Below are 25,958 nucleotides of genomic sequence, written 5' to 3'. Positions count from 1 at the left end.
AATCTGGCCAGCTCACCACAACTGGTAGATCATCTAATAAGAGGTTGTTCTATAACAAAAATAAGAGCTCTCACTGTGGTGACATGAAATATACAGAAACTAAAGGACAGAGATAATACATTAAGACCTGAAAGATGTTCAGCACTGATTGTAAGATAACTTGCTAGATACCGCATCAATGTAGCTATCTTCAGCAAAACCAGATTTGCAGATGAAGGTTACACAAAGGAATTAGGAGGTGGCTATACCTTCTTTCGGGAAGGGAAAACAACAGAGGAAAACAGAATGTATGGCATGAGTTTCTCCATTAAAAACAGTTTCCTGAAATCAGTGAAAGACTTACCTATGAGCAAAAATGAACACCTAATGACTCTGTAAATTCCCTTAGAAATTCATGCTTTGTGATTTGTATCAGTGCTTATGTTCCAACCATGAAGAGTACAGAAGAACTAAAAGAACAGTTCTATTCTGATTTGGATGACATAATCAAATCTACATCCAGTGAAGACAAACTCATACCTTAGGGAGACTTTACTTCCAGAGCTGGAAAAGACAGTGCAGACTTCAATTAGTCTAAGAAAGAACTATAGTATCAGAAAAATCACCAGCAACTGTCTCCTCCTGCTCAAGAAGTGTGCTGAACATGAGCTCGTTATCATCAACATAATCTTTAGGCAAGCCGACAAATATAAAACTTCATGGATGCATCTGAGATCAAAGCACTAGCACCCGATTGACTATGTCATTATACAGCAAAGAGACATTAGGGACATCAAGATAAGCGAACTGTTGGACCGATTACAGGATGACCAGAGCCATTTTCATTTTACAAGTGGTATTCCACTCAATGAAACAGTGCCGAACAGATCAAACTAAAATTGAACATAGCAAACTTGAAATGTTCATTTCATCAAGAAAAACTGAGGGAAAACAGAGAAAAAAAAACTGATAGCATTACATCATCCAAAAAATACACTCAGTGGTATATACTGATATCAGCCAACCTCTAAGCAAAAGAAGAAACTCTAGGCAAAAATCAAAGATGGCACTATGATTGTTTTGATGAAAATTATGATGAAATCAAAAAGATCCTCAAGGAAAAAAATGATGCATTTATGGCTTGGGAAAACGATAAAGAATCAACATTAAAACAAAGAAATTCAAGCACCTGCAAGCCAAGGCTCAAAAACGGCTTTGTGTTCTACAGGATAACTGGTGGGAAAAGAAAGCCGAAGAAATACAGCATTATGCCAATAGTAACAACTCAAAGTTGTTTTAACTCCCTCAAGGCCATTTATGGCCCATTGAAATCAGGTCCAGCTCCACTAAAGAGTTCAACTGGATCTACCTTAATCAAGGACAAGACAGACAACTCTGAAAGATGTGTGCCACTTTACTGAACTACTCAACCTTCCCTCTACTGTCAACTCACAGGTGCCAGAGGAACTGAACTAACACAGCATCCCATACATGAAGAAATTGTGAAGTTACCTCCCACTGAAGAAATGCAAAAAGCTGTGAACAAATGAAGACAGGTAAATCACCAGGGAAAGAGAGAACAGCAGTTGAAATCATTCAGTTTGAAGGCCTCCAAACTGTCAACTAGCTATATGAAATTATTAAGGATATTTGGGAAATGGACAAAATTCCTCAGGATTTCAAAAGATGCAATAATAATTATATTATACAAAAATAAAGGAAATAAATCTGACTGTGGCAACTATCAGGTTGTCTTCCTTGCTATCAGGGCTTTACTATCAGGGCTTCCCTGCTATCAAGGCTCCTCCTTGGCTCTACTGTTACCAGCAAAGTAGATCTTGATGTTGAGCTCACTAGTATAATCGGCAAAGTAGCCAGGAACTTTGGTCTTTTCCAAGACAGAACCTGGAACAGTAACAAATTGTCAACTAAAGTAAAAATCCATATTTATGGAGACATGCGCCTTATGCACTTTTTTATGTAGCTCAGAAACATGGACGACTTATGCCAAATTTACCAAAAGACTAAACAATTTTCATATCAGATGCTTGTGAAAAATTCTTTGAATAAGACAGCAAGAAAGGGTGACAAATGTGGAAGTGTTAAATCATGCTGGTATGTCATTCATGGGAATGTTGATTAGTAAGAAAAGACTCAGGTGGCTTGGACACGTCAAGCAAATGCCAGATTACAGGATCCTGAAGATTGTGCTGTATTCTGAAGTTCGCAAAGAGTCTAGAAAGAGAGGCAGACCGCAGGATGCTTGCAAAGATGATTTACTATCCTTTGGAACCTCTGTGGATGATTGGGAAAGGAGTGCAGAATGCAGCTCTGGTTGGCAGAGTCAGCTTGTAAATGGAGCAAGGCATTGTGAGGCAGACTGGATCACGCTTTGTGATGACCAGCATCAGAGGAGGAAAGAATCTGCTGCTCGGACTCAGAGCATTGCTAGTGCACGGGTGTGCCCTACCTATGGATGGGACTGTAACTGATGCATCAGACTCAGCAACCAAAGAACTCATCAGCATGTACACCATGCTCTGTAAAGATCAAGTGTACCATTCTTCTGTCAGCAGGGTGGTAAGATCCTTGCTTGTACTTTGCTGCATTGGCTTGTTGAAACAGTATCAGAGAAACTTCTATCAGAGACCCAACGTAAATTTAGATCACGTCCAAGCACTCTCAGTCACTCATGAACCAGCAATAGGGAGGATCCAGCCAATTCCCCCCAACTCCCCAGCTTTGCACCCGAGAGCTGTACTGTCTTGCATTGGTCAGAAGCCTGTCTAATGTAAGTTCATTATCCAGTCTGCCCCTCCCATGATGTGGAGAGGGCACATACTAGGCTTGGTAAACTGAGCTGAGATTTCCAAAGCCCTTCATCCAAAACACACTGTTTTATATAAAATATAAAACAGATTTATTAACTACAGAAAGACAGGTTTTAAGTGATATGTAGCAAGCATAGAGATCAAAAGTTGGTTACTTAAGAAATAAAAGTAAATTCGCAGTCTGAGTTCTACAAACAAAATAGGATTTGAATCAAGCAGTGTCTCACCCTGACAGATGATACAGACAGATCTTTAATACACAGGCTGGAACTGCCTTCCATCCCAGGACCACCCTCGGCCAGTTCAAGGTCTTTGTACTCTAGACGTTTCTTCCAAGTGTTGAGGGGTGGGGTGGGGACAGGCCAAGTCATTATATCACTTCTCTTTTATAGCTTTTGACTTGGGAATCAGGCAGTCCCGATTGCCTACAGGTTCTCTCTGAGAAGTCTTCTAGGACGGCCATTGGGAGAGTGGATTCTCTTTAATTGGCCATCAGAGCATCTGGCTACTCCATTGTTGTACCTGAAAGGTTGGTTGTGGGTGTTCCCAACCTCACAACATATTTCAGTAACACACACACACACCCCCCAGAACTTCATAACTTCACACACAAGGATAGTACACACAATCCAATGGATCAAAACTTTTTAAAATTATACGTCACAAGGCATACTTTGTACAAAACACATCATAATTACATGACAGTGGTGACTATGGGGGTTCCAGGGTGCTACTCTGGGGTAGAGTGTCACAGACAGATCAAGTTATCACAATGGGTGATCGCAGACTCTCAAAAAAGTCCTCTATGGTGAGCTGAAACTCAGAAAGAGCAGGAAGGGTGGTCATTGTAAACACTTCAAAAATACCATTAAGTTGAATGTTAACTCTTGTGGCATAAATATGGATGACTTCGAAGACACAGCCAAGGACAGACCTGAACAGAGAGCAACTATGCATAAAGGTTGTATATACTTCAAAAAGGACAGATGCAAAAAACTGACCGAAAATAGTACGAAGAGTCATGCCAAGTCTTCACTGGGAGCATACACATTCCTATACAACATCTGATCATGACCTTGCTGTACACAGATGCGGGCTACACGACAAAGCCATATGTATGTACTTTTTAAAAAAATCATCAAGGATGCCCAATCATCAAGGGTGTTCTTTTTATTGTAGAATCATAAATATTCAAATAAATATTCTATAAATAATAACAATGACGACACACCAATACAACAGTTCATCTTAAGATTCAATCAACTTAAACTTTGCAGGATAGAATCATATTGTGTCACTTTTCCTTGCCTACTTTCTACTTCATGCGTCTAACGATTTTCAAGTAGCAGAAATGAGTGAGTGTTTTCACATTATTCAGCTGATACACGTGAGACTGTTAATAAAATCATCCCACCAAAACATCATCCAAACTATGGCCCTATGAACAAAAGGTACAGAATTTTTTTTTTTTGCTGCACAACCAATTTCGTTTTAGCCCTTTAGGACTACACCATAACAAAGAGGAGGATGGGATCTAAATTATGTTATTCAAGTGGCAAGCAAACCAGGAATATTAACATTTTGCTATTTCTGGATTTTACAGAAACTTTGTCTACTCTTAAAAAACAGCTTATAAAATTTTCTAGAAATGATAACACAGCATGCTAACTAACAGAAATGTGTGACGTGAGGGCCTTGTGTGGCACATGTTTACTCAAATATTGGTTCTAGTTTCTCACTTTGAAGAGCTTTAAATTCAGATAAATTGTTAAGAAATGCATCTCTTTAATTAAAAAGATGATTTGCAAGAGGAATAATTTTGGCATGGAAGTGAGAACTATGAATACAAAGGCGATGCATCTGCTGTAAATTCAGTAGTTCCACTTCATAAGGAGTTGTGCATACTTTGTATGTGGTCTTCATAAAAACACATACCACCAAGTTCCAGAAATATTAGGTCCTAATGAATCTGCAATTCAGCTGAAACCACAGAATCCTCCTGATTCTATTTTTTTCAACTGTGCAGAAGTCTGATGCAAAACAAGATGATAGTTCTGGCAGGCCCAAAAGCTTTACAAATTTTTGTGAAGCTTTCAATGACATGGCCCAAGTTTCAGTTTTTTAACAAAATGCCAAACCAAGTCATTTTTTGTTGCCCACAGAGCTCTAACTGCAGGGAAGAAGGGACAAAAGAGGAGGATGTGCCCTTCATAACATCAACATGCTATCAGAGGAATGTGCCACAGCAGACTTTAGTGGGGCAGAGGGGGGTGTATAATTTAGACAATACACTTCCTGACCTAAATTCACTCCGGAAACTCTACCCTGTTTTTGACATCTCAGATAAACCCAGTCATCTGGGTTGCCTTACTGGAAAAAAGATGGATTTTTCCAATGGTAATTAAAACAATGAAAAGCATACATCTCTCATGCTGTAGGAGGAACAACGTGGCTTTATAGGGTAAAAGATGGGTAGAAAAGCAAGGGGAAATGATTGAGTCACACAGAAAGATGAATCATGTAGAATGGCTGCTATACTTAAATACCCATATGAAGCAAATACACTCAATGTCAGGCAGATAAAACAAGAAGAGGCTAGTCACAAGGCCAATATCAAATCTGAAGCACTACAATGCAATGCTTTTGATGTTTTTATTGCATCATAGCCCATTTTATTTATATTAAATACCTTTAGATGATACAGTTAGTTCAACAAAACACATATACACGCTGTAGACATAACAGTACTGGGATGCTACAGTACTTGAAGCCAAGATCTCAAGAAATCTTTCGCATTTTCTATATATGTCTATATATTATACACAAAAAAAAATAATGTTACAAAGTACCTCCTCTACCTTGGTGGGTCCTGCGCTTATTGGCAGATTTGCTCACCTCAGTGATCTTCCCCACAGTCTGGATCAACTCCTCCTGTGTCTGATCAGGAGTTGCGAGGTTTGGGGGGAACCTAGGCCCGCCCTCTACTCCGGGTTCCAGCCCAGGGCCCTGTGGATCACAGCTGTCTATAGTGCCTCTTGTAACAGCTGCATGACAGCTACAACTCCCTGGGCTACTTCCCCATGGCCTCCTCCAAATACCTTCTTTATCCTCACCACAGGCTCTTCCTCCTGGTGTCTGATAACACTTGTACTCCTTAGTTCTCCAGCAGCACAGCCTCTCACTCTCAGCTCCTTGCGCCTCTTGCTCCCAGCTCCTCACACGCACTTCCTCTCCTCTGGCTCCTCCCTGCCTGACTGGGAGTGAGCTCCTGTTTAAACCCAGGTGCCCTGATTAGCCTGCCTTGGTTAGCTGCAGGTGATCTAATCAGCCTGTCTGCCTTAATTGGTTCTAGCAGGTTCCTGATTACTCTAGTGCAGCCCCTGCTCTGGTCACTCAGGGAACAGAAAACTACTCATCCAGTGACCAGTATATTTACCCTCTACCAGACTCCTGTACTCCACTGGTCCGGGTCTGTCGCAATAGAGTAAAAGAATGTTTAAGTTGTAAAGTCAAGTCTTCCTAAATTAGTAAATGTTAGAATTAAGGTTATGTGCGCAGCCTTAATTTAGCTCCCTTGTGCATATGTGTTATCCTACAGTTTTAATTACATGATACCATGCTATTTTTTCCATAGGACCACTGCCTCAATCAGTGCACAAAGCGGATGGTCCTCTGGGGACAAATCAGGGCTGTGTAATAAGAAAAGCAGCTGAAATCAGGAGCAGTAATTGTAGAGATGAAGCATGATCAGTACAAATTTAGCTGCCAAACTAGTAAGTATATGAGCATATGGGTTTTGTTTGCTTTTTAATATGGGAAAACAATGTATTTCCCCAATCTCATTTCTGAAATATCTGAATTCCTTGGGTGAAGCATATATATTTATTTTTTAAGAGTCATCCTGAGGCAGATACCTAGCATGGTAAATTAAAACCTGTTAAGTTTTCTAAAATTATAAGAAACTGAGATCAAGATCTTCTAATGGGTAGTGTCAAACAACTTTAAGTATAAATGGCACTACCAGCTCTACCTATTATATACATATTGGGTATAAAAAATACAAACACAGATGTGACTTGTGCATCTCCTCAAAAACTGTGTGTGTATAGATAGCATTTGTCAGTTATCACAAACTCCAGTGGATCACAGCTGGTATTATAATGGCCCACCATTAAGGGCTCTTGATGTAGAAGGAACTCTCTAGAAAGGGGTAGGTATAAATCAGGTATATATCAACAAGGTCACTAATGAAGCTAATAATGACCAGAGTCTGATAACCAATCACACAGCTATAGCAGAGCTAAGAGCTGCTTCTCTGTGTGGATCTGGAATCATGAGATGAGAGTCAACAGAAGGTCTGGCAGACAGTTCTGGCTTGTGAGTCTGTCAGTCCTTGTAAAAGACAGAGGCAACATGGTCATTTCTTGGACAGGACCTAGGTGCAAGGCCTGAGGTTTCTGCTAAAGGGATTTTGCTGTTTGTTACCATTCCTGTTTCAGAAAACAAACAGATTATACAAAGAAAGCACCCTGACTCTATGTCACCAAACAGGCGACTGGCCTGCATGGCCCTGAAAATCTGGCACCACTTGGCCAAAAGGTAACAGTATATTTTTCCTTTTCTTCTACATCAGATCGGCCATACTGAGTGGGAGCAAAGGTTCATCTAGCCCAGTATCCTGTCTTTTAACAGTGGCTAATGCCAGGTGCTTCTGAGGAAATGAGCAGAACCGGTAATAATCAAGTGATCCATCCCCTGTTGCCCATTCCCAGCTTCTGGCAAACAGACACCATTGATGGACCTATCCTCCATGAATTTATCTAGTTCTTCTTTGAATCCTGCTACAGTCTTGGCCCTCACAACATCTTCTGGCAAAGAATTCCACAGGTTGACTGTACATTGTGTGAAGAAATAGTTCAATATATTTTTCTACCACATCAAAACCTAAACATTAAAAAAAAAAAGCAGCTATCTACCTTTTTCTAACTGTTGTTCTTCAAGATATTGCTTGTGTTCATTCCATTTTATTTGTAGGTGTGTTCAAACCCATGTGCACAGTCATCATAGATTTTTACCTTAGCAATATGTGTACCTTCAGCTATAGCGCCCCCTTGAGTGCCATGCCCATGTGTATATTAGGCACTGCCCACTCTATGCCCTTCAGCTCCTTCTTGCCTGCAACTCTGACAGAGAGGAGACCAGGTAATGGAACAGACATGAGCAACACATCCTGAAGAACAACCTACCTTTTTGTAACTGTTTTTTCTTCTTCGAGTGCTTACTCATGTCAATTCCATTCTAGGTGACCCACAAGCAGTATTCTTGGAGGTGGGCTCGGAGTTCACAGTCTAGTGGCTTACAGTACTGCTCTACTGAAGCCAGCATTCTCCCGGGCCTGCTAGGTAAGTGTGTAAAGGCATGCAAATGTGTGGATGGATGACCAGGTGGCTGCCCTACAGATACCCTGTATAGGCACCTGGGTAAGAAAGCTGTGGAAGAGGCTTGTGCCCTGGCTGAATGGGTGGTTACAACTGCCAAAGGGAGCACCTTTACTGATCACATCAGAAGTGAATGCAGGCAGTGATCCAAGAAGAAATTCTTTCAGCAGACACCTTTCATCCTGTTGGCCTCTGAGACAAACAATTGCGTTGACTTGCAGAATGGCTTGGTCTATTCCAGGGGTAGGCAACCTATGGCACGCATGCCGAAGGCAGCATACAAGTTGATTTTCAGTGGCACTCACACTGCCTGGGTCCTGGCCACTGGCCCGAGGAGCTCTGCATTTTATTTTAAGTTTAAATGAAGCTTCTTAAACATTTTTAAAACCTTAGTTTAGTTATATATTATAGACTTATAGAAAGAGACCTTCTAAAAATGTTAAAATGTATTCACTGGCACGCAAAACCTTAAATTAGAGTGAATAAATGAAGACTCGGCACACCACTTCTGAAAGGTTGCCAACCCCTGGTCTAGTCAATATAGAAGGCTAGTGCCTTCCTGATGTCTAGGGAATACAATCTATGCTCCTCCTCCGACTAATGTGGCTTTGGAAAAAAGACAGCCAAGTAAATGTCCTGGCCTGTATGAAACTGCTAGACCACCATGGGCAGGAAAGCCGGGTGGAAGACCATATAGGGCGGTTCCAAGGCAAGCACTCTAATCTCAGAGACCCGGAGGGCAGATGTTATCACAACCAGGAATGCAAACTTCCAGGAAAAGAGAAGGAGAGAGCAGGAAGCCAGAGGCTCGCGGGGGGGGGGGGGGAAGCAGGATCCCATGAGCCATGACAACACAAGATTCAGGTCCCATGGTGGAACGGGTTCCCTAACATGTGAGTAGAGGTGCTTGAGTCCCTCGAGGAACCTGGCAGTCATGTCCTGGGTGAAAGCTGACTTACCATCGAGCGGCAGATGGAAGGCCGAAATAGCAGCCAAGTGGACCTTGACAGATGAAAGGGTCACCAACAGTGACAGAGCTGCAAAGGGAACCCCCTCCAACATCGATGCAGGATTCCGCCACCATTTGAGTGATGACAGTACGTGTCCGGGACCCTGACCATACAGTTCACACTGTGTCTGTTGGGGACATAGACCGAAGCCAGCTACGCCTGCAGGAGCCTGAGGTGGAGCCACGTGTGCCAGACCACACAAATGCAGACCACCATGTGGCCCAACAATTGCAGGCAATGTGAGCGTTGGTGAGACGGTGGGCTTGCATGCACAAGATCAGGTCTGCCATGGCTTGCAACCAAGCCTCAGGAGGAAGGCTCTGGCCTGAGTAGAGTTGAGGACTGCTCCAATGAACTATATGCATTTTTCGGGTATTAAGGTCCATTTTTTTCTTGTTTATTAACAGCCCCAGACAGAACAATGGACTGTAAGAACCATTAATGCTCTTGTGATGCATAACAAAGCACTCCGACCAACTGTCACAAGCGGTAAGAAGGAACTGAGAGGGTGTAGGATTGACAGCACCTAACGTACCAACGCATGAGTACAGTAGTCAAGGGGGTTTTACAGCCCACTCTACGGACACTGCTAAGGTAAAAATCTCAAGATGATTGTGTACATGGGCACGCACTCACCTAGAACTAGAATGGAATCGACGTAAGCAAACATGCGAAGAAGAACTTACAGATCTGAAGATTCTCACATGGACTTCCACTGGGAGTTGTGGGATTAAATCTCCACGCAAATCTTGGAAAATACAGAAGTTATGGTATGGTCATATTAAATTAACGGAAGCCGGGGAAACTGCAATAATACCGTCTGTGATTCAGCCCTAACTTTCCCATGAATCCTGAGTATTTGCTGCACATAGTGTAGGGCTATTTGCCTGATGCTCCATATGATCCTGCAATTGTATGTCAACCTCGATGTGAAGAAAACACCTCCAGAGCTTGGTTGCCAGGCTGAGAAAAAATCTTATTGCCCAGAAGCCTGGGGCAAGTACAATTGCTATCTGACCTAGTAAAAAAGTGTTGAGTTTCCTGCCTGCCTAACAAAGAAGATACAGGATCCCGGAAGCAGGCTTAATGACATCAGACAAGATAGCATTGACCAGCCATTCAAAGGGAAAAGTATCTAAAAGGGGCTGAGTGGGAGTGGAGCAAAAGAGAAAAAGTTGCACCAGTCTACAAAAAACTTGACAACAGCTAGGCTGCTGATGTATGGAGACAACTGCCTATCATGCTGATTAATATTGTCTCAGGTGTTTCCAGACTGTCTCTACCCATCTGATTTCTCTTGTCTTAGAGTGTAAGTTCTATGGGGCAAGGACTATCTGTTCTGGGTTTGTGCACGCTGGGATCCTGGTCCATAAATAAGGCACCTACGTGCTACAAAATGAAAATAATAGTAAGTCATAGTGGGAAGAGAAACAGCTGACTAGAGAAGCAGAACTGAGCCTACAGGAGCTTAGGCAGCCAGGAATGGGATATGCTTAGCTGATCTCAGCCACCCATGCAATGGCTTGGGAGGAAGGCGTGGGACCAAGGTAGAAGTGCACAGCTGAGTATCTGTTGGAAACTTATAACTATTGGTGAGCGAATCAAATATTAGCCATGTTTTATATGAAAAGTTAATTGATAGAGAGTTAATAAATGTTTACTAAAACATGTTATAAGTATGTTACAGATACCACCAATATGCGTTATTGAGGGTTATAAATAAGTACAGCAGAAAATGGTGTTATAGATTATTATCCATGGATATAAGCAACTTATTTTGATTTTTTGGGGCTCTATTGCAATCTGTAGCATTCAATAAACCTTTTATTAAAACATCTATTCATCATTTATTAACAATTTATGAATAGAACCTTAATATAGAATCTGATCCAAATTACAATTGGGTAGGGGGAAGAGGTAGGGACTAGTTTGGGGGTTTTCTGCTACAGCGAGCTAGTGCAAAGGGAGGTAGTGCAAAGACAATTATTTTTTTTACAGTAAAGCAAGCAACAATTTTAATTTTCCAGCCAAGCCAGAGCAGCCTGCAGAATGACTTGTACAGCCTTGCAAACTTTTTGAGACAGGACATTATCTGAGGTGATTTGAAGATGGGGAGTAAGGTTTAAAACCTATAAGCTGCAGTCGAGGGCAGTTTTTTCCTTTTCTAGCAAAAAAAAAAAAATAATGACAGTTTAAGTTCTAACCATGTTGGAAAAAGCTTTGTGGTGAAATAAACTACAATTTGATTACTTGCTACTGGAGCCAAACACAAATTGATTGTATTTTAGGTGGGCGATGGCCTCTTCCTGACGCTTTGTTATGGCTTTGCAATTGTGAATGAAGCTGCAGCTGCCAAGGCCAGTTTAGTTTGCAAATAAATCCTTGACTTACATAGTATTTTCAACACATTCATATAAAAACTACTCTCACAGAGACTGTGTTGATTTTTAATTGAAAAATGTGTGGGGTTTGGGGAGTTTAATAAAATGAATCAGCTAAACAAAAACGAACCACTCATCAGCCTGAATCAGTAGAAACTAATACTGAGCTAAGTTCACGTATGTCACATGACAGAATACAATTATAAGAAATATGCCATTTTTTAGAACTCAGGGAAAGCTAAATATCTATGGTTATAAGTCCAGAAATATGCAATATTTTGTGCAATTTCCAGAAAGCATGAAGAGCTTTTTGATAACGGTACACCTTTTGGAAGTCAGCTTTAAAACTGATTCCCTATGTCTACTTGATCACTCTGCTGCAGTGCAATATATGTAAGCAGAAAAGGTATAATTTTATCCACAAGAGGCTTCTACTAGTAATATTGCATCACTCTCTGATACAACATAAGGAGATAGCAAAGGTTTTTTGTACTGTTTTTGAGCACCACTTACACAGCTGTTAAACAATATGATATCAGTTTGCAACTTGCAGGCCAAAAATGGCCTTAATCTTGGATCAAATTATACTAATCACTAAGGGAGCAAAAGACTGTACAGAACCAACCTCAAAGCTTATTAGAGAAGTGTCTCTGACATGCATACAGAAAAGCTATTTCTCTTCTTGCTGATAGATCTAATGACAAGATTCTAGATGAGAAAGAATAAGATTAGTGAAGCATAAGAGACCTTGTATTCCCTTTGCTGGCACAGGAGACTTGGAATCTGGGACAGTTGATGGTCTCTCATAGGGAATAAACACAGCTTAAGGAATTACAGGGTACCAGGCAAATGAGCTCAAATCAAAACTGTTTGGGCCTATTTGGATTGTGCAAATTCTTCAAATATGTTAAATGCGGTTATAAAAAAACAGTGATCAATTGTTCTCCATGCCCACTGAAGATAGGGCAAGCATTAATGGGTTTAACCTGCAGCAAGGGAGATTAGGTTAGATAGTATGAAAAACTTTATAACTATAAAGCACTGGAATTGGCCTCTAAGTGAAGTCATGGAATCCTAAAAACAGGAGGTTTTTAAGACCAGATTGGTCAAATACCCGTCAGGGATGGTTTAGGTTTACTTGATCCTGCCTAACTGCAGGGGGCTGGACTTGATGACTTCGAGGTCCTTTCCAGCCCTACGTTTCTATGGTTTGGCTGCCATCCATACGGGTCATATTGCAGAAGTAGAACTGGAGCTGATATAGTCTCAGGCCTGCTCTACACCACACAGTTAAGTCGACATAAGTTGTCTAATTATGTCAGTATCTACACTACAGCCTTGCTCTCGCCCGTTTAAATGCCCTACTACACCAACATAATTCCATCTCCATGAGAGGTGTAGGGCTTATGCTGGTTTAGTGAGGGCGACACAGTGTCTGTGTAGACACTGCAGGAGCCATGAAATTGAGAAGAAAGCCAGAGGGCTAGAGACCAGCTGTCTCTCACTCTTCTGGGGAGCTGGGCAGCTGGATCCTGCCCCCGGCTGGGAGCCGGGGCGAGAAGCCTGGGCAGCTGGATGCCGCTGTGAGGCTGTATGATGGAAATATAACCACTGATATAATTAATACTGCTACTGTTAGATAATTGCAACAAATCTTGTACAAAGTATGTCATGTAAGGTATCAATGGACAAGTTACAATCCATCAAATATGATTATCCTGTTTGTATGCATATATCATATTTGCATCTAAAGATACCAGTATTGACTATGTACCAGTATTTCAAATGTGTTTGCTCCTGGGGTAACACCCACAAGCTAGTCTACTTCTAGTCTAGCCAGCACATTGTGAATGGTCCATTCAAGAAAGAACTCCTGACTCAATAGTTTTGTAATTTTGTCTCATACAGGATTTTAACTAGTAGACTTAAAACAAATTCTTTCGAACAAAAGTGAGGTAAAAGATTTACAAAGACATAATAAATAAAAAATAATATTAACAAAACACAGGCCACAACAGTACTAATTAAATTATGCACATATTTACCAGGAAAGGTTGAAATTAGTGAAGCATTTTTCACCAGATTTCCAACAGTTTTCATAAATTGATTCTAAAATAGCTTTTGAGTCCTCAACAGGATTTTGAGACACCTAAAGTTTTTTGCATGACGATTTACGAAATTCAGTTATTTTGCCTATGCTAGCTCATGCAGAAGTAGATTCCCAGACTACTTTTGCCAGCAGTCTCTTTAAAGAAGTGCTCTTCCCCCTGGGGCTTTTAGGGAAACACACCTGACAGTGCCTTGCTGAAATCTTGGGTGCACTTGAGGTCAGGGGCATCTGGCTAAATGAATTTGCTTACCACACACAGGTTGCTCCTCCACTTCAACTGCAGAAGCAGCAACCTGAAAGCAACCAGATCTCTGAAACACTGTTGAATTTCACTTTGCAGGCTCTCTCTACTCCCCTCTCCAGACTCATAAGCTATAATGGGAGCAAAGCTGCAATTAACAAGTTCTCCGAGCACTCCACAAGTCTAACCCCTTTCTCAGCCCACTACTTTCACTACCTTGTCTCCCAATGCACCAAGCAAATCAACACAGCAGGAGGAGAAAATTGTGTGTGGAGAGAGAAAGCTCATTTTACTCATCCATCTTGAGACGTGCTCATGTATATCTCCTCCAGTCCCCCACTCTCCAAGGCTTGCACAAATGGTAGCTTGTCTGGCAGAACTGAAGATTTTAAAAAGGAATTAGAGCAGGATTTTGAATGCAGAAGATATATTCCTCACAGATCATAATAGTTTTATGGACACTGGAATTTACTTGACAATATTCTTTTAAACTCATTTCTGGGTACCTAATGCAGTCAGACAACATTACTAGCAGAGGTAAAAAAATTTACTAACTTTTGTAGTCTTGGCAACTAGGAAAAGAAACAAACATAGAAAAAGTAGGAAGCCCTGCGTCATCTAATGTGGAAGGTGAAAAATTCACACCATTTCTTCATGGAAGAATACACAAGTGTGTTTTGTTTCTCGCTGCATGCACATTTATTTAATAAAAGTACTGGTTCTTTATTAAGTAAATAATGTACAATCAGATGCAGAGGTAAATGCTCAACATGATGAGCAGTGAATTAATGCCACAGCTCTCATTAGCATTACTTTTAAATTCACCTGAGCTCTTGTATGCTAAACATGCAATTTTCCTTCTCAAAGTCATAAATTATTGAAAATAACTTATAAAGAACATGCTCACAGCTTCATCCATCATAGGCTATGAGGTTATTTTCATAATAACTACACAACCCACAAGCCTCTACGTACAGCATTTTTTTAAATTCCAGAGAAAGGGGGCAAAATGTGTGAGTGGAGGAATAGATTTATTGGAACATGTGTTCCTACACACAAGCAGAGAAAAGAATAGATCCAGAAGTGACATTGGTAGTTATGGAGTCAATAGCTTCTTGAAAAGTGGACTGTCAGGAACTTCAGAGACCTAACACAGATAGGTGAATGGGCAATGCAATGCCAAGTGAAGTTCAATGTTCACAATGTGAAGTTATGCACACTATGGGGGAAAAAATTAAGTTACAGTATAGAACCCTGTGAGGGTTCTATATTAACTGTAGGAAAGGGAGCTGAGTGTCAGTGTACACAGCTCAATGAAGACTTCAGCTCAATGTGCAGTTGTGGTCAAAAAAAGCAAACACGATTTTAGGATGCATTAGGAATGGGATGGAGAATATTAGAGAAAAAATAACGTTGCTATATAAATGTTGCATTTCCAATGCTGGGTGTAATACTGGTCACGCCATTCAGGAAGGATATTGCAGAATTAGAGGAAGTTCAAAAAAGGGAAGTGAGAATGAGTGGGCAAGGAAAAGAGACAGTTACCTTTTCTGTAACTGGTTTTCTTCGAGATGCGTTGCTCATGTCCATTCCATAATAGGTGTGTGCGCTCATCACATGCACCAGTGCCAGAAGTTTTGCCCTCAGTAGTATCTGCAGAGGACCGTCTCTGCCGTGCCGCGGAGTGGCACACATTTGCCACAATGCAAGGGCTGCCGCCAGATCCCTCCACTCTCAGTTCCTTCTTGCTGGAGACACTGACAGTGGGGAAAGAGGGTAGATCATGGAATGGGCATGAGCAACACATCTCGAAGAACACCACTTACGGAAAAGGTAACTGTCTTTTCTTCTTTGTGTGCTTGCTCATGTCCATTCCATATTAGGCGACTCCCTAGCAGTACCCCTGGAGGTGGATAGGAGTTAATGGACGTGTAGCTTGTAACACAGCTCTGCCAAACCAAGCGTTGCCTCTGGTGGTGTAATGCGCCATGAATGTGTGATCATTGTTGCTTTGCAAATATCCTGGATAGGAATGTGCCCCAGGAAGGCCACTGAGGGTGCCTGAGCTCTGGTGAAATGGGCCCTGACGATTGGCAGCGATGGGATCTGTGGCAGCTCGTAACAGGTCTGGATGCAGGATGTGATCCAGTTGGAAATCCTCTGCAAGGACATCGGAAGGCCCTTCATCCTGTCTGCTGTCACGATAAAGAGCTGGGTTGACTTGACTGGGCTGACGATAAAACGCTAGGGCACATCTGATGTCCAGGGCATGCAGCCTCCTTTCCTCACTAGTGGTGTGCAATTTGGGATAAAACACTGGGAGGAAGATGTCCTGGTTAACCTGGAAGGAAGACACCACTTTTGGCAGAAAGGCCCGATGTGGTCACAGCTGAATCTTGTCCTTGTAGAACACTGTATATGGTGGCTCTGATGTCAGGGCTTTAGTCTCAGACTCGTTTTACCGATGTTACCACTACAAGGAAGATGACCTTCCATGACAGGTGGGAAAGGGAGCAGGAGCCCAGTGGCTCAAAAGGCAGGCCTGTGAGCCTAGAAAGAACCAAGATAAGGTTCCACTGTGGGAATGGAGCCCGGAACAGCAGGAAGCGCCTCTCGAGACCTCTCAAGAATCTGACCGACATGACATGAATACCTTCTGACCTTGGATTGGCAGGTGGAAGGCAGAGACGGCCATGAGATGCACCCTGACTGAACAGTGTGCTAGACTCTGGTTCTTCAGATGGAGTAGTTAGTCTAGGATAGACTGTACAGATGAGCATGAAGGAGAGATACCGCACTCATATGCCCAGTGGGAAATCCTTGGTGGCCAGGTAAGTTGCTCTACTGGAAGGCTTTCTACTTCCCAGGAGGACTTGTTGGACCTCATGAGAGCAGATCTGTTCCTCCAGGTTCAGCCTTGGAGCATCCATGCGGAGAGGCAGGGGGTTTGGGGGGCATGGTTGGGAGGTAGAAGACATGCGTGGTTCTGAGACAGCAGGTCCAGATGGTTGGGCAGGGGCCAAAGAGGGCCCGTTGCCAGAATCATCAACGTGCCAAATCAGTGCTAGTGCGGCCATGCCAGGGCGATCATGATAACTTGTACCTTGTCTCTCTTGATCTTTGCCAGGACCCTGCTGATGAGCGGAATCGGTGAGAACATGTACATCAGGCTCCATGACCACAACAGGAGGAAGATATCGGAGACAGAATCTTTTCCCAGATCCTGCCAAGAACAAAAATGATGGCATTTTCTGTTTTGTCTCATGGCAAACAAGTCCACTTGGGGAGTTCCCCACCTCTGGAAGATCATGCAGGCTACCTCCAAGTGGAGCAACCACTTGTGGTGACAGGAGGACTTGCTGAGGTGATTCACCAGCAGGTTTATGATGCCAGGGAGATGACAAGTTTCCAAGTGGATCCTGTGGCTGATGCAGAAATTCCACAGACAGCGTGCCTATTGGCAGAGAGTTGATGAGCATGCTCCCCCTTGCCTGTTGATGTAGAAGATTGAGGCTATGTTGTCTGTTAACACTCTCATCACTTTGCCCACAAGATGCGGTAAGAAGACTCCGCATGCAAAGCAGACCGCTCTGAGCTCTTTGACATTTATGTGCAATGTCATCTTCTCCAGGGACCACATGTCCTGAGTCTGGAGGTTGCTGAGATGCACTCCCCAGTTGAGGGCCGAGGCGTCCGATATCAACTCGATTGAGCGACAAGGGCTGTTGAATGGAACTCCCTCCAGGACCACCCTGCGGTCGGTCCACTATTGCAGGGAGGTAAGTATCATTGGTGGGATGGTAACAACCTTTTCCAGATGATCTCTGGACTGGGAATAGACCATAGCCAGCCACTGCTGTAAGGGCCGCATCCGGAGCCTGACATGGTGGATATATACACATATACATGCTGCCATATGGCCCAGCAGGTGCAGACAAACCCTGGCAGTGGTCAGGGGGAACATGGAGACTTCTGCGATAAGGTCCACCAATGCTTGGAACCTCTCAGTAGTATCTGCAGTTCATGTGTGAACCAGCTGATGAGAAGAAAGAAAAGAAGGTTCTGGTTTTTACCTGGAAGAGGTGGTGGTCAGATCTTGAGAGTGGAACTTCAGCAATATCTCCTATGTCCCTCCTAGGCTGAAGACAGTGTCCATTCTGAATGTGTGGGTCAAGAGATGGCTTGTGAGATTCCTGTTATTGCCAAGTGAGCCAAGAGATCAACCACTAAAACAATGCATGACCTACTGCAGTGTTTTATGGATTTAGAGGAGTATGACATTGACAGAATCTGGGACAGTATAGATCATTGCTGCAACCAAGGTCCTGTAGTGGCACCAAATCTTGTATAAAGGGGATCAAATAAGGTGTCTAAGACGAGGTAATGGTTTGCTGCTTATGATTATGCCATTTGTATGCATGTATCATTTTGTATTTAAAGTCATAAGTATTGGCTCTATACTGTCTATAGTTCAAACTTGTGCTATGCTTCTGGGTGACACCCCAGACAAGTTGGTGTCAGTTCTTCCTAGCCTGTTTGATGGCCCATTAAGGACCATCGGCTATACAACTGACCCATTGAAAGAAGGCACATACACCTTGTGACTCAGCAAGGTATGCAGGGACATACTAATGGACAGAACTCTGAGGTTTTTCCATGCCATGTGATGGACAGCTTATCTTTGGGACCCAGAAAGCAGAGACCACATGGTAAGAGACTATAAAAAGCTCCTGCAGCTCATCCATCTTGTCTTCAATCCTGCTTCATACTCTGGATGGACTTTGTGTAGAGCTTCTGTTTGTAGCAAAGGACTGATGATCCATTCCAGCTGTGGATGTACTCCAGAGACAGAATAAAATGCAGGTTCAGATCAAATCACTGCCACAAGCCTGAACCAAGAACTTTGCCATTACTGTTTGTGATTGATTCCATTTAACCAATTCTAGCTCCCATCGATATCTTTTTCTTTTATGAATAAACCTTTAGATTTTAGATTCTAAAGGATTGGCAACAGTGTGATTTGTGGGTAAGATCTGATTTGTATATTCTCTTGGGTCCTTTGGGATCGAGTGAACCTTATTTCTTTTACTGGGGTATTGGTTTTCATAACCATTCATCCCTATAATGAGTGGCACTGGTGGTGATACTGAGAAACTGGAGTGTCTAAGGGAATTGCTTGTGTGACGTGGTTAACCAGTGGGGTAAAACCAAAGTCCCCTCTGTTTGGCTGGTTTGGTTCACCTTAGAGGTGGAAAAACCCCAGGCTTCAGCTGTAACTGCCCTGCTTGAAGCCATTTGTCCTGAACTGACACACACAGTTGAGTCTCACCAAAGCCAGCATCGTTACAAGGGGGTACTAGAAGGACAGCTTTCTCCCTAGAAGTTCATAGCCTGTGGAAGTCAGCTTTAGTTATTAGATAGTTGCTTTCAAATGTGATTCTGTCTTAATTCATAGGAAAAACAAAGGAAGAACTCAAGGACATGAGAGCTTTAAAATCCCTTCTTTGAGTTAATTGAGCATATGGGGAAAGATAGCACCCTACATAAATCCAAGGGATTAATTATTTTATGTGCAGATGTCTCAGACCTGTAATATTATAGCTAAAACAAGATTTCCTTATGATCAAACAAACTGAGTAACAAGCCAACCATTAAGAGAGAGAGGCTGAACACTGTTCGCAAGAAGGTCCCACAAATCAGACTTTTCTCTCTCTTGACCCCATAGAGGGAACTGGATACAGACCGAGACACACTTCTGTTATCATTTCAGCTGTGAAGAGTTCTGGTGACACACACTGAAGGTTAGACCTCTCTACTCCAAGGACTGCCTCTGAAGATCAGAGAAAGAAGGCATATGAATGTGTGTGGTAGAATAAATGAGTATAAACACATTACACAAAAGCTGTACACTGTGATTCAGATACTACAAATCGGACTTATATTCCAGTAATGTGTGCTGTACAAACAGCCAAAAAGTGTATAAAACCTGTATAGAAGAGTACAGTAGAACTTTTACAACAAACAGTTATTTAAAGGTCGTTTCAAGTACCGGTCAAGATGTCTGGCTCGCTTGTTAATATTCAGTGTAAATATTTATATACTAAACAACTGTGGTACTCTGTCTATGAAGGTTACTTGGAACTGCTAAGACCTAAATTCAGGGTTTAAATAAAACTACACTGAGTTTAACTCTCCTTAAAGCTTTCTGAGCAATCCTGGAAAGAGAACTCTGGCCCGTGCTTCAGCCCACTGATAAACTGAGGTGCAGGAAAGTGTGTGTAGCTGTAGTTGTACAGAATCTGCCCCAATATCCCACTTACACTTAGAAAATACATTTGTAGTTAAGCATTTCCTTCTCCTTGCTAGCTATAGGCTCATGAGCCGCACAGGACTTGAATAAGGTTGACATATAAGTGGCTTTTCCTGTCCATCAGAGTCTATCTCCCCATTTCCTAAAAGATGTGGGGTTTTAAACTGTGTTACATCTGCCCTGGAAAGAGCATCCTGGGGCCTCATCCTGTCAGACTTCAGTGTCAGAAAAAGGCACTGTTTTATAAAAAACATGCATAATTGCTTTCAATAGTAAAACCCCCCAAAGAGAAAAGGAATAACGAAGATAGAAAATGAAGGGCAATTATAGTTCAAAAAGCACCAGTAAGGGAACGTGTTTTCAGATTTGACATGTTCAAGGTAGACACTGCAATTTGTGCTAGAGAATCTGAACTACACTGTACAGCAAGCTTATTATTTAATAATTCAACTATGATTTGATTATGAGCATGACTTGATTATGACTTGAGTTAATTGAGCTTGACATAATACTAAATTGCAACAAAAAGAAAGGAATCAATAAAATAACGGATGTTTCCAATATGAAATGACTATATACGTTCCCTAATATTTCAATTGATCACAACCTCAAAAGCATTTCTGAAGAAAAGAAGCTTAAAGAGAAAACAAAAATGAAAAAAGAGCTTTAAATTTTAAAAAGTCCACAGCATTTGTAGTGACCAATCTTCTGCATGAATTTCACTCTCTATAGTTTACTGTTCTGCCTAGCAATGTGGAACTTGTCACGACTAGAGTACAGTAATTATCTGAGTACGATAAAAATCTCATTTACATCAGTAAAGATAGACAAAAGCGATTTGATTTCAACACAGAAATATGCAGGTAATTATTGAGCACACTGAAATCTATTTACCATGTATACATAGACAACTTTCAAATCAATCCGCACAATACTTAGCTGTGAAACTGAACTGTGAAATTTCTCCAGCAGCTGGCTACAGTACTGCTGTATTATAACATGTTTTTCATAATATGTTAGTATATCACTTTGTCTCTCACCAGGAAGATAAGGAAAAAATCTAATGAGGAAAGAATTATTTACAACAGTCATAGACAATGTGACAAAGCAGCAGCAGCTCATTAACTCGTACATGAACAATGAGCTGTAGATTCTTCCCTTACTGGGAATTATCTTGTCCTCAGTAAAGCTACATCCACAGTTGTCATTTATATAATTTTTAAAATGTTACTTATTTTAAATTATAGAACACCCCACACCGACACACCAAATAAATAAAATTAGATAGCAGTCCATAATATTTAAATTTGACTCTTCTGTTAACGTACATGTAAAATTGATATTTACAATATGGTGTCTGACTCATTTGGCAATAAAACTTCCCAAATATTTACACAACAATCATGACTTTTTTTTTTTTATTAACTTACAGATTGTGTACATCCAGTTGCTGGATTTAAGTGATCTGAAATACTGATACTGAAAGTCAGATATTTTAACAGGTAGTAAAAGCATAAGAATGATTTATCAGCTGCCAGATTTTAGACACCAATTCAGGAAGCATGTGCTTAAATTCCATTACTTCAATAGGGCTTAAATTGGAGTATAAGTGCTTTCCTGATTTGGAATGGATTTAAGCATGTTCTTTCTTGAATTGGGACCGTGATTTGTCTCTAGTTTGACTGTCTAAGAGTGCAAGGATACAGCTTTATACAAGGCAGAGCAGTCCCTATTAAAAATCCGCACTAAGTCATGAGGACAATTTATACCACTGGTGCATTTCAAGGATTTTGTCAGTAATAATATCAAAGTAATAAGGTTTCAGGTCATTATGGTTTTAAGTTTGGTTTTCTTTCAAAGAGATATTGGCTATATAAATTCTATTACATTTCTTTAAAAAAATCATATTTATTTTATACAACCAACCAACCAACCATTAGGCTAGGCCAGAGAAAATGGTGATCAGCATCATCACCAGTTATTTTACTATATTCACACCTCCACATTCATATTAATTCTTTATCCAGTCTTTCTTAATACTTGTTTAATCACATGCTTTTAAAAATACCATTTAATTTTAGTAAAACCTTTGAGCACCTCACATCATCTGCATCTGTGCAGTTATTTATCTGCCCCTTCTTTTTCATCAAATATACATACAAGAGACTGGTCCAACTATCTACCATACGGAAAGTGTCAGCCAAGTTACATGAGCCTTTATTTAGAATGGCAGCTTTTAACAACAAACTCCCTAAAAACTCCACTGATCACACCTTACTTTACTTACAGCTTGATTCTCCAGTGCATTTCATCTTACGTAGTCATTTGCACCTGTGCAAAGTTAGGATTAAATTTTACCAAATCACGAGGCATAGGCAGAAATGACTTCCAAGGCGTGGAAGAACAGACCAGTGGGTTGACATTTAAGAATTGTTGAAGTAAAGAATTTCTTTGGAAAGGAATCACAAATTAAATGATTTCCATTTTTTGTTATTTCTTTCTTATTAACCTACCAGGCATGATAATATTGGAAAAACCCAGCTTCCTTGTTATCGATACCCCATGAGTAAACATAGATGTGTAATCTCTCCTAATTTGTTCAATGTCTCCATGAAACAGTTGAAGAGAAACTGCCAGACCTGGAAATGAAAAGAAGAAACAAGAGACATAAGAATGGTATAATGCAACATTATGTCTAACATCCACTCAAACATTTTGTTTCAAACGGAAACATGATATTTAATATTACAAGATTTGCATAATTCATTACAATCTTTCTAATTCAAAAGTCAATAACTCTAAACCAGGGGTAGGCAATCTCTGGCACGCAGGGCCAGCTCCAGACACCAGCCTACCAAGCACGTGCTTGGGGTGGCACCTTGGGACGGGGCGGTGCTCGGGGTTTTGTTTTTGTTTTTTTTGGTTCAGCCAGGGAGCGCTGAGGCGGAGGGCTTGGGCAGAGTGGCTCGGCGCTGGGGAGGCGGTGACTTGGGTGGCGCAGTGCGGTGCTCGGGCAGCACGATGCAATGCTCAGGGGGCAAGGACTTGGGTGGTGCGACGCTTGGAGGGGGCGGGGACTTGGGCAGCGAGACACGACGCTCAGGGGGGCAGGGACTTGGGCAGCGCGGTGCGGTGCTCGGGAGGGGTGAGGGCCTTAGGCAGCACGGCGCTCAGGGGGGCGGGGACTTGGGCAGCACACTGTGGTGCTCGGGAGGGGTGGGGGGCTTAGGCGGCATGGCGCTTGGGGGGGCGGGTGGAGCTCTTGGTTTTTTGTTTTGTTTTTTTTTTTTTTGCTTGGGGCGGCAAAAATGTTAGAGCCGGTCCTGCTCGCACGTGAGCTGAAGGTGGCACGCAAGCTGATTTTCAGTGGCACTCACACTGTTCAGGTCCTGGCCACCCATCTGGGGGGCTCTGCATTTTAATTTTAAATGAAGCTTCTTAAATGTTTTAAAAACCTTATTTACCTTACAGACAACAATGGTTTAGTTATATTTTATAGACTTATAGAAAGAGACCTTCTAAAAACATTAAAATGTATTACTGGCATGCGAAACCTTAAATTAGAGTGAATAAGTGAAGACTCAGCACACCACTTCTGAAAGGTTGCTGACCCCCGCTCTAAACCATCTCAGAAGTTGTATGCATTTGGGAAGGGTGAACACTGTAGAAGAATCCTCCATGTAGAGAGCCAGATAAGCACTAGACAGCCATCCACAAGCAGTAACAAGGTGGCTATCATTGGTCTGTAACTGAGGCAATTACAGCAACTCAAACCTTAGCCAAATATACCTAATAAGACCTTACAAGAACTCACTGTGACATTGCACTCCATGTGTTTTATGAATATGTGCTTATGAATGTGTATATAGCATAACTGGAATATGCTTTATGCAAAAGGTCTCTTGTAATGTATCATAACAAAGATTATAACCTACTGAATATATTCCTCCTATTTGTATGTATGTATAGTTCTTGTATCTGAAGCTAGAAATATCAAGTATAACTCTGAAGTCCTACTGTAATTATGCAAAGTGTGGGCCATTAATGGGGGCTTAGAATCTTGATGGCTCCCATTGACAAAGACAATTGGTTGTGAAAGGGTTTATTTACCTGCAAGCCTTCCTGTGTATGTGTGGGCTAGCTCATGGGTAAAGAAGAATGAGGTCTCATAGGACACGTGACCATGTCACATGATACTGGAATCCATCTTTAATCTGGTACTTTTCCATTTAGAAAGAGGGCTGGGGACCCAGAGAGACAAAAAACTCCGGCCTTTTGCCAAAGCTATAAAAGGAGGTGGAAAAGAACAAAGGGGACTGCCAGTCATGAGAACACCCCTGCTTTCCACCTAAGATGTTTGCTGGAACTAACAAGAACCGTACCATGGGAAAGGATTGCACCCAGATTAGGAAGAAGTCTAGTCTGTGAAAGAAGCTTATTGGGACATTTCTGAGGGTGAGATTTTACCAGTAATCAGTTTCTTAATGTATTAGGCTTAGACTTGCGTGTTTTTGCTTTATTTTGCTTGGTGACTTACTTTGTTCTGTTATTACTTGAAACCACTTAAATCCTACTTTTTATATTTAATAAAATCACTTCTGTTTATTAATAAACCCAGAGTAAGTGATTAATGCCTAGGGGAGAAAACAGCTGTGCATCTCGCTATCAGTGTTATAGAGGGCAGACGAATTATGAGTTTACCCTGTTAAAGCTTTATACAGAGTAAAACAGATTTATTTGGGGTTTGGATCCTACTGAGAACTGGGTGTCTGGGTGCTGAAGACAGGTGACCTGGTGAGCAGTTTTTGATTAAAGTCTGCAGTTTTGGGGGCATGGACCAGATGTGGGTCTGTGTTGCAGCAGGCTAGCATGTCTGGCTCAACAAAGCAGGGTTCTGGAGTCTCAAGATGGCAGTAAAAACGGGCTCAGAAGTAACTTCAGCATGTCAGGTGACAGTCCCAAGGGGGGGGTCTCTGTGACCAAACCCATCTCACGCACTTCTGGGAAATATCAATTAGTAATACTGTGCTGCCACTTAATCTTTTCATTTGCTTGTGTATCAAACCAATCACCGCCTAGTCTTACAAAAAACTAGAATTCAGCATGTATCTTAAAGCAGTAGGACAAATGCATCACTCTCCTCATTGCCAATAGATAGCCACATGCTGGAGAGCCCAAGAAAAAATGTGCATATGAGAAAAAAAAATTAAGGTGCAGAGTCACAAAAATACCAATCTTGATAAAGGTTCTACAGAGGTATTTCTATAATTAAACTCAATGTTTTTATCGTTACATGTCACAAAGGTATTTGAACATTAATCAAAATAAAAAAATGTTCTGATATCAACATTTACATAATAGGAAGTCACACCATTTTTCTTGAAAGGCATTAATTGCATTGGTCTACAATTTTTGAGAAGTCGTCTGCTTCAGAGATAAAATGTGATATTTATTATGTATTTTGATGTGCTGAATTCAAATATGACAATTAAAACAACTGATTGGCTACTGTTTCTAAGATATTTAAGTTTTTACATTTTATGTCTATGTTTATTGTGTAGATAGTAGAGTTTTAATCATAAATTGTAAACCTAGGTCTTTTCATGTGTTTAAGGTTGCTTTACATGATAATATTTCACCTGTCCTGTTTATGTAACA

The 25,958-nt window shown here is 41.4% G+C and overlaps 1 protein-coding gene across 6 annotated transcripts in view; it reads right to left on the bottom strand.

The window, feature by feature from the left end:
* The window catches only part of DOCK4 (dedicator of cytokinesis 4), a 423,715-nt gene that overhangs the window by 149,658 nt on the left and 248,099 nt on the right, over nt 1-25,958 (bottom strand). For all 6 annotated transcript variants that reach the window (XM_050935998.1, XM_050936000.1, XM_050935999.1 and 3 more), the window contains one exon: nt 22,814-22,939. In XM_050935998.1, the coding sequence (XP_050791955.1) occupies nt 22,814-22,939 (126 nt within the window). The remainder of the gene's footprint in view (nt 1-22,813; nt 22,940-25,958) is intronic.

Source organism: Gopherus flavomarginatus, chromosome 1 (genome assembly GCF_025201925.1).
Source record: "Gopherus flavomarginatus isolate rGopFla2 chromosome 1, rGopFla2.mat.asm, whole genome shotgun sequence".
Lineage (NCBI taxonomy): Eukaryota > Metazoa > Chordata > Testudines > Testudinidae > Gopherus > Gopherus flavomarginatus.
Note: the sequence above shows the minus strand (reverse complement) of the source record. Positions and strands in the feature narration are given on the sequence as shown.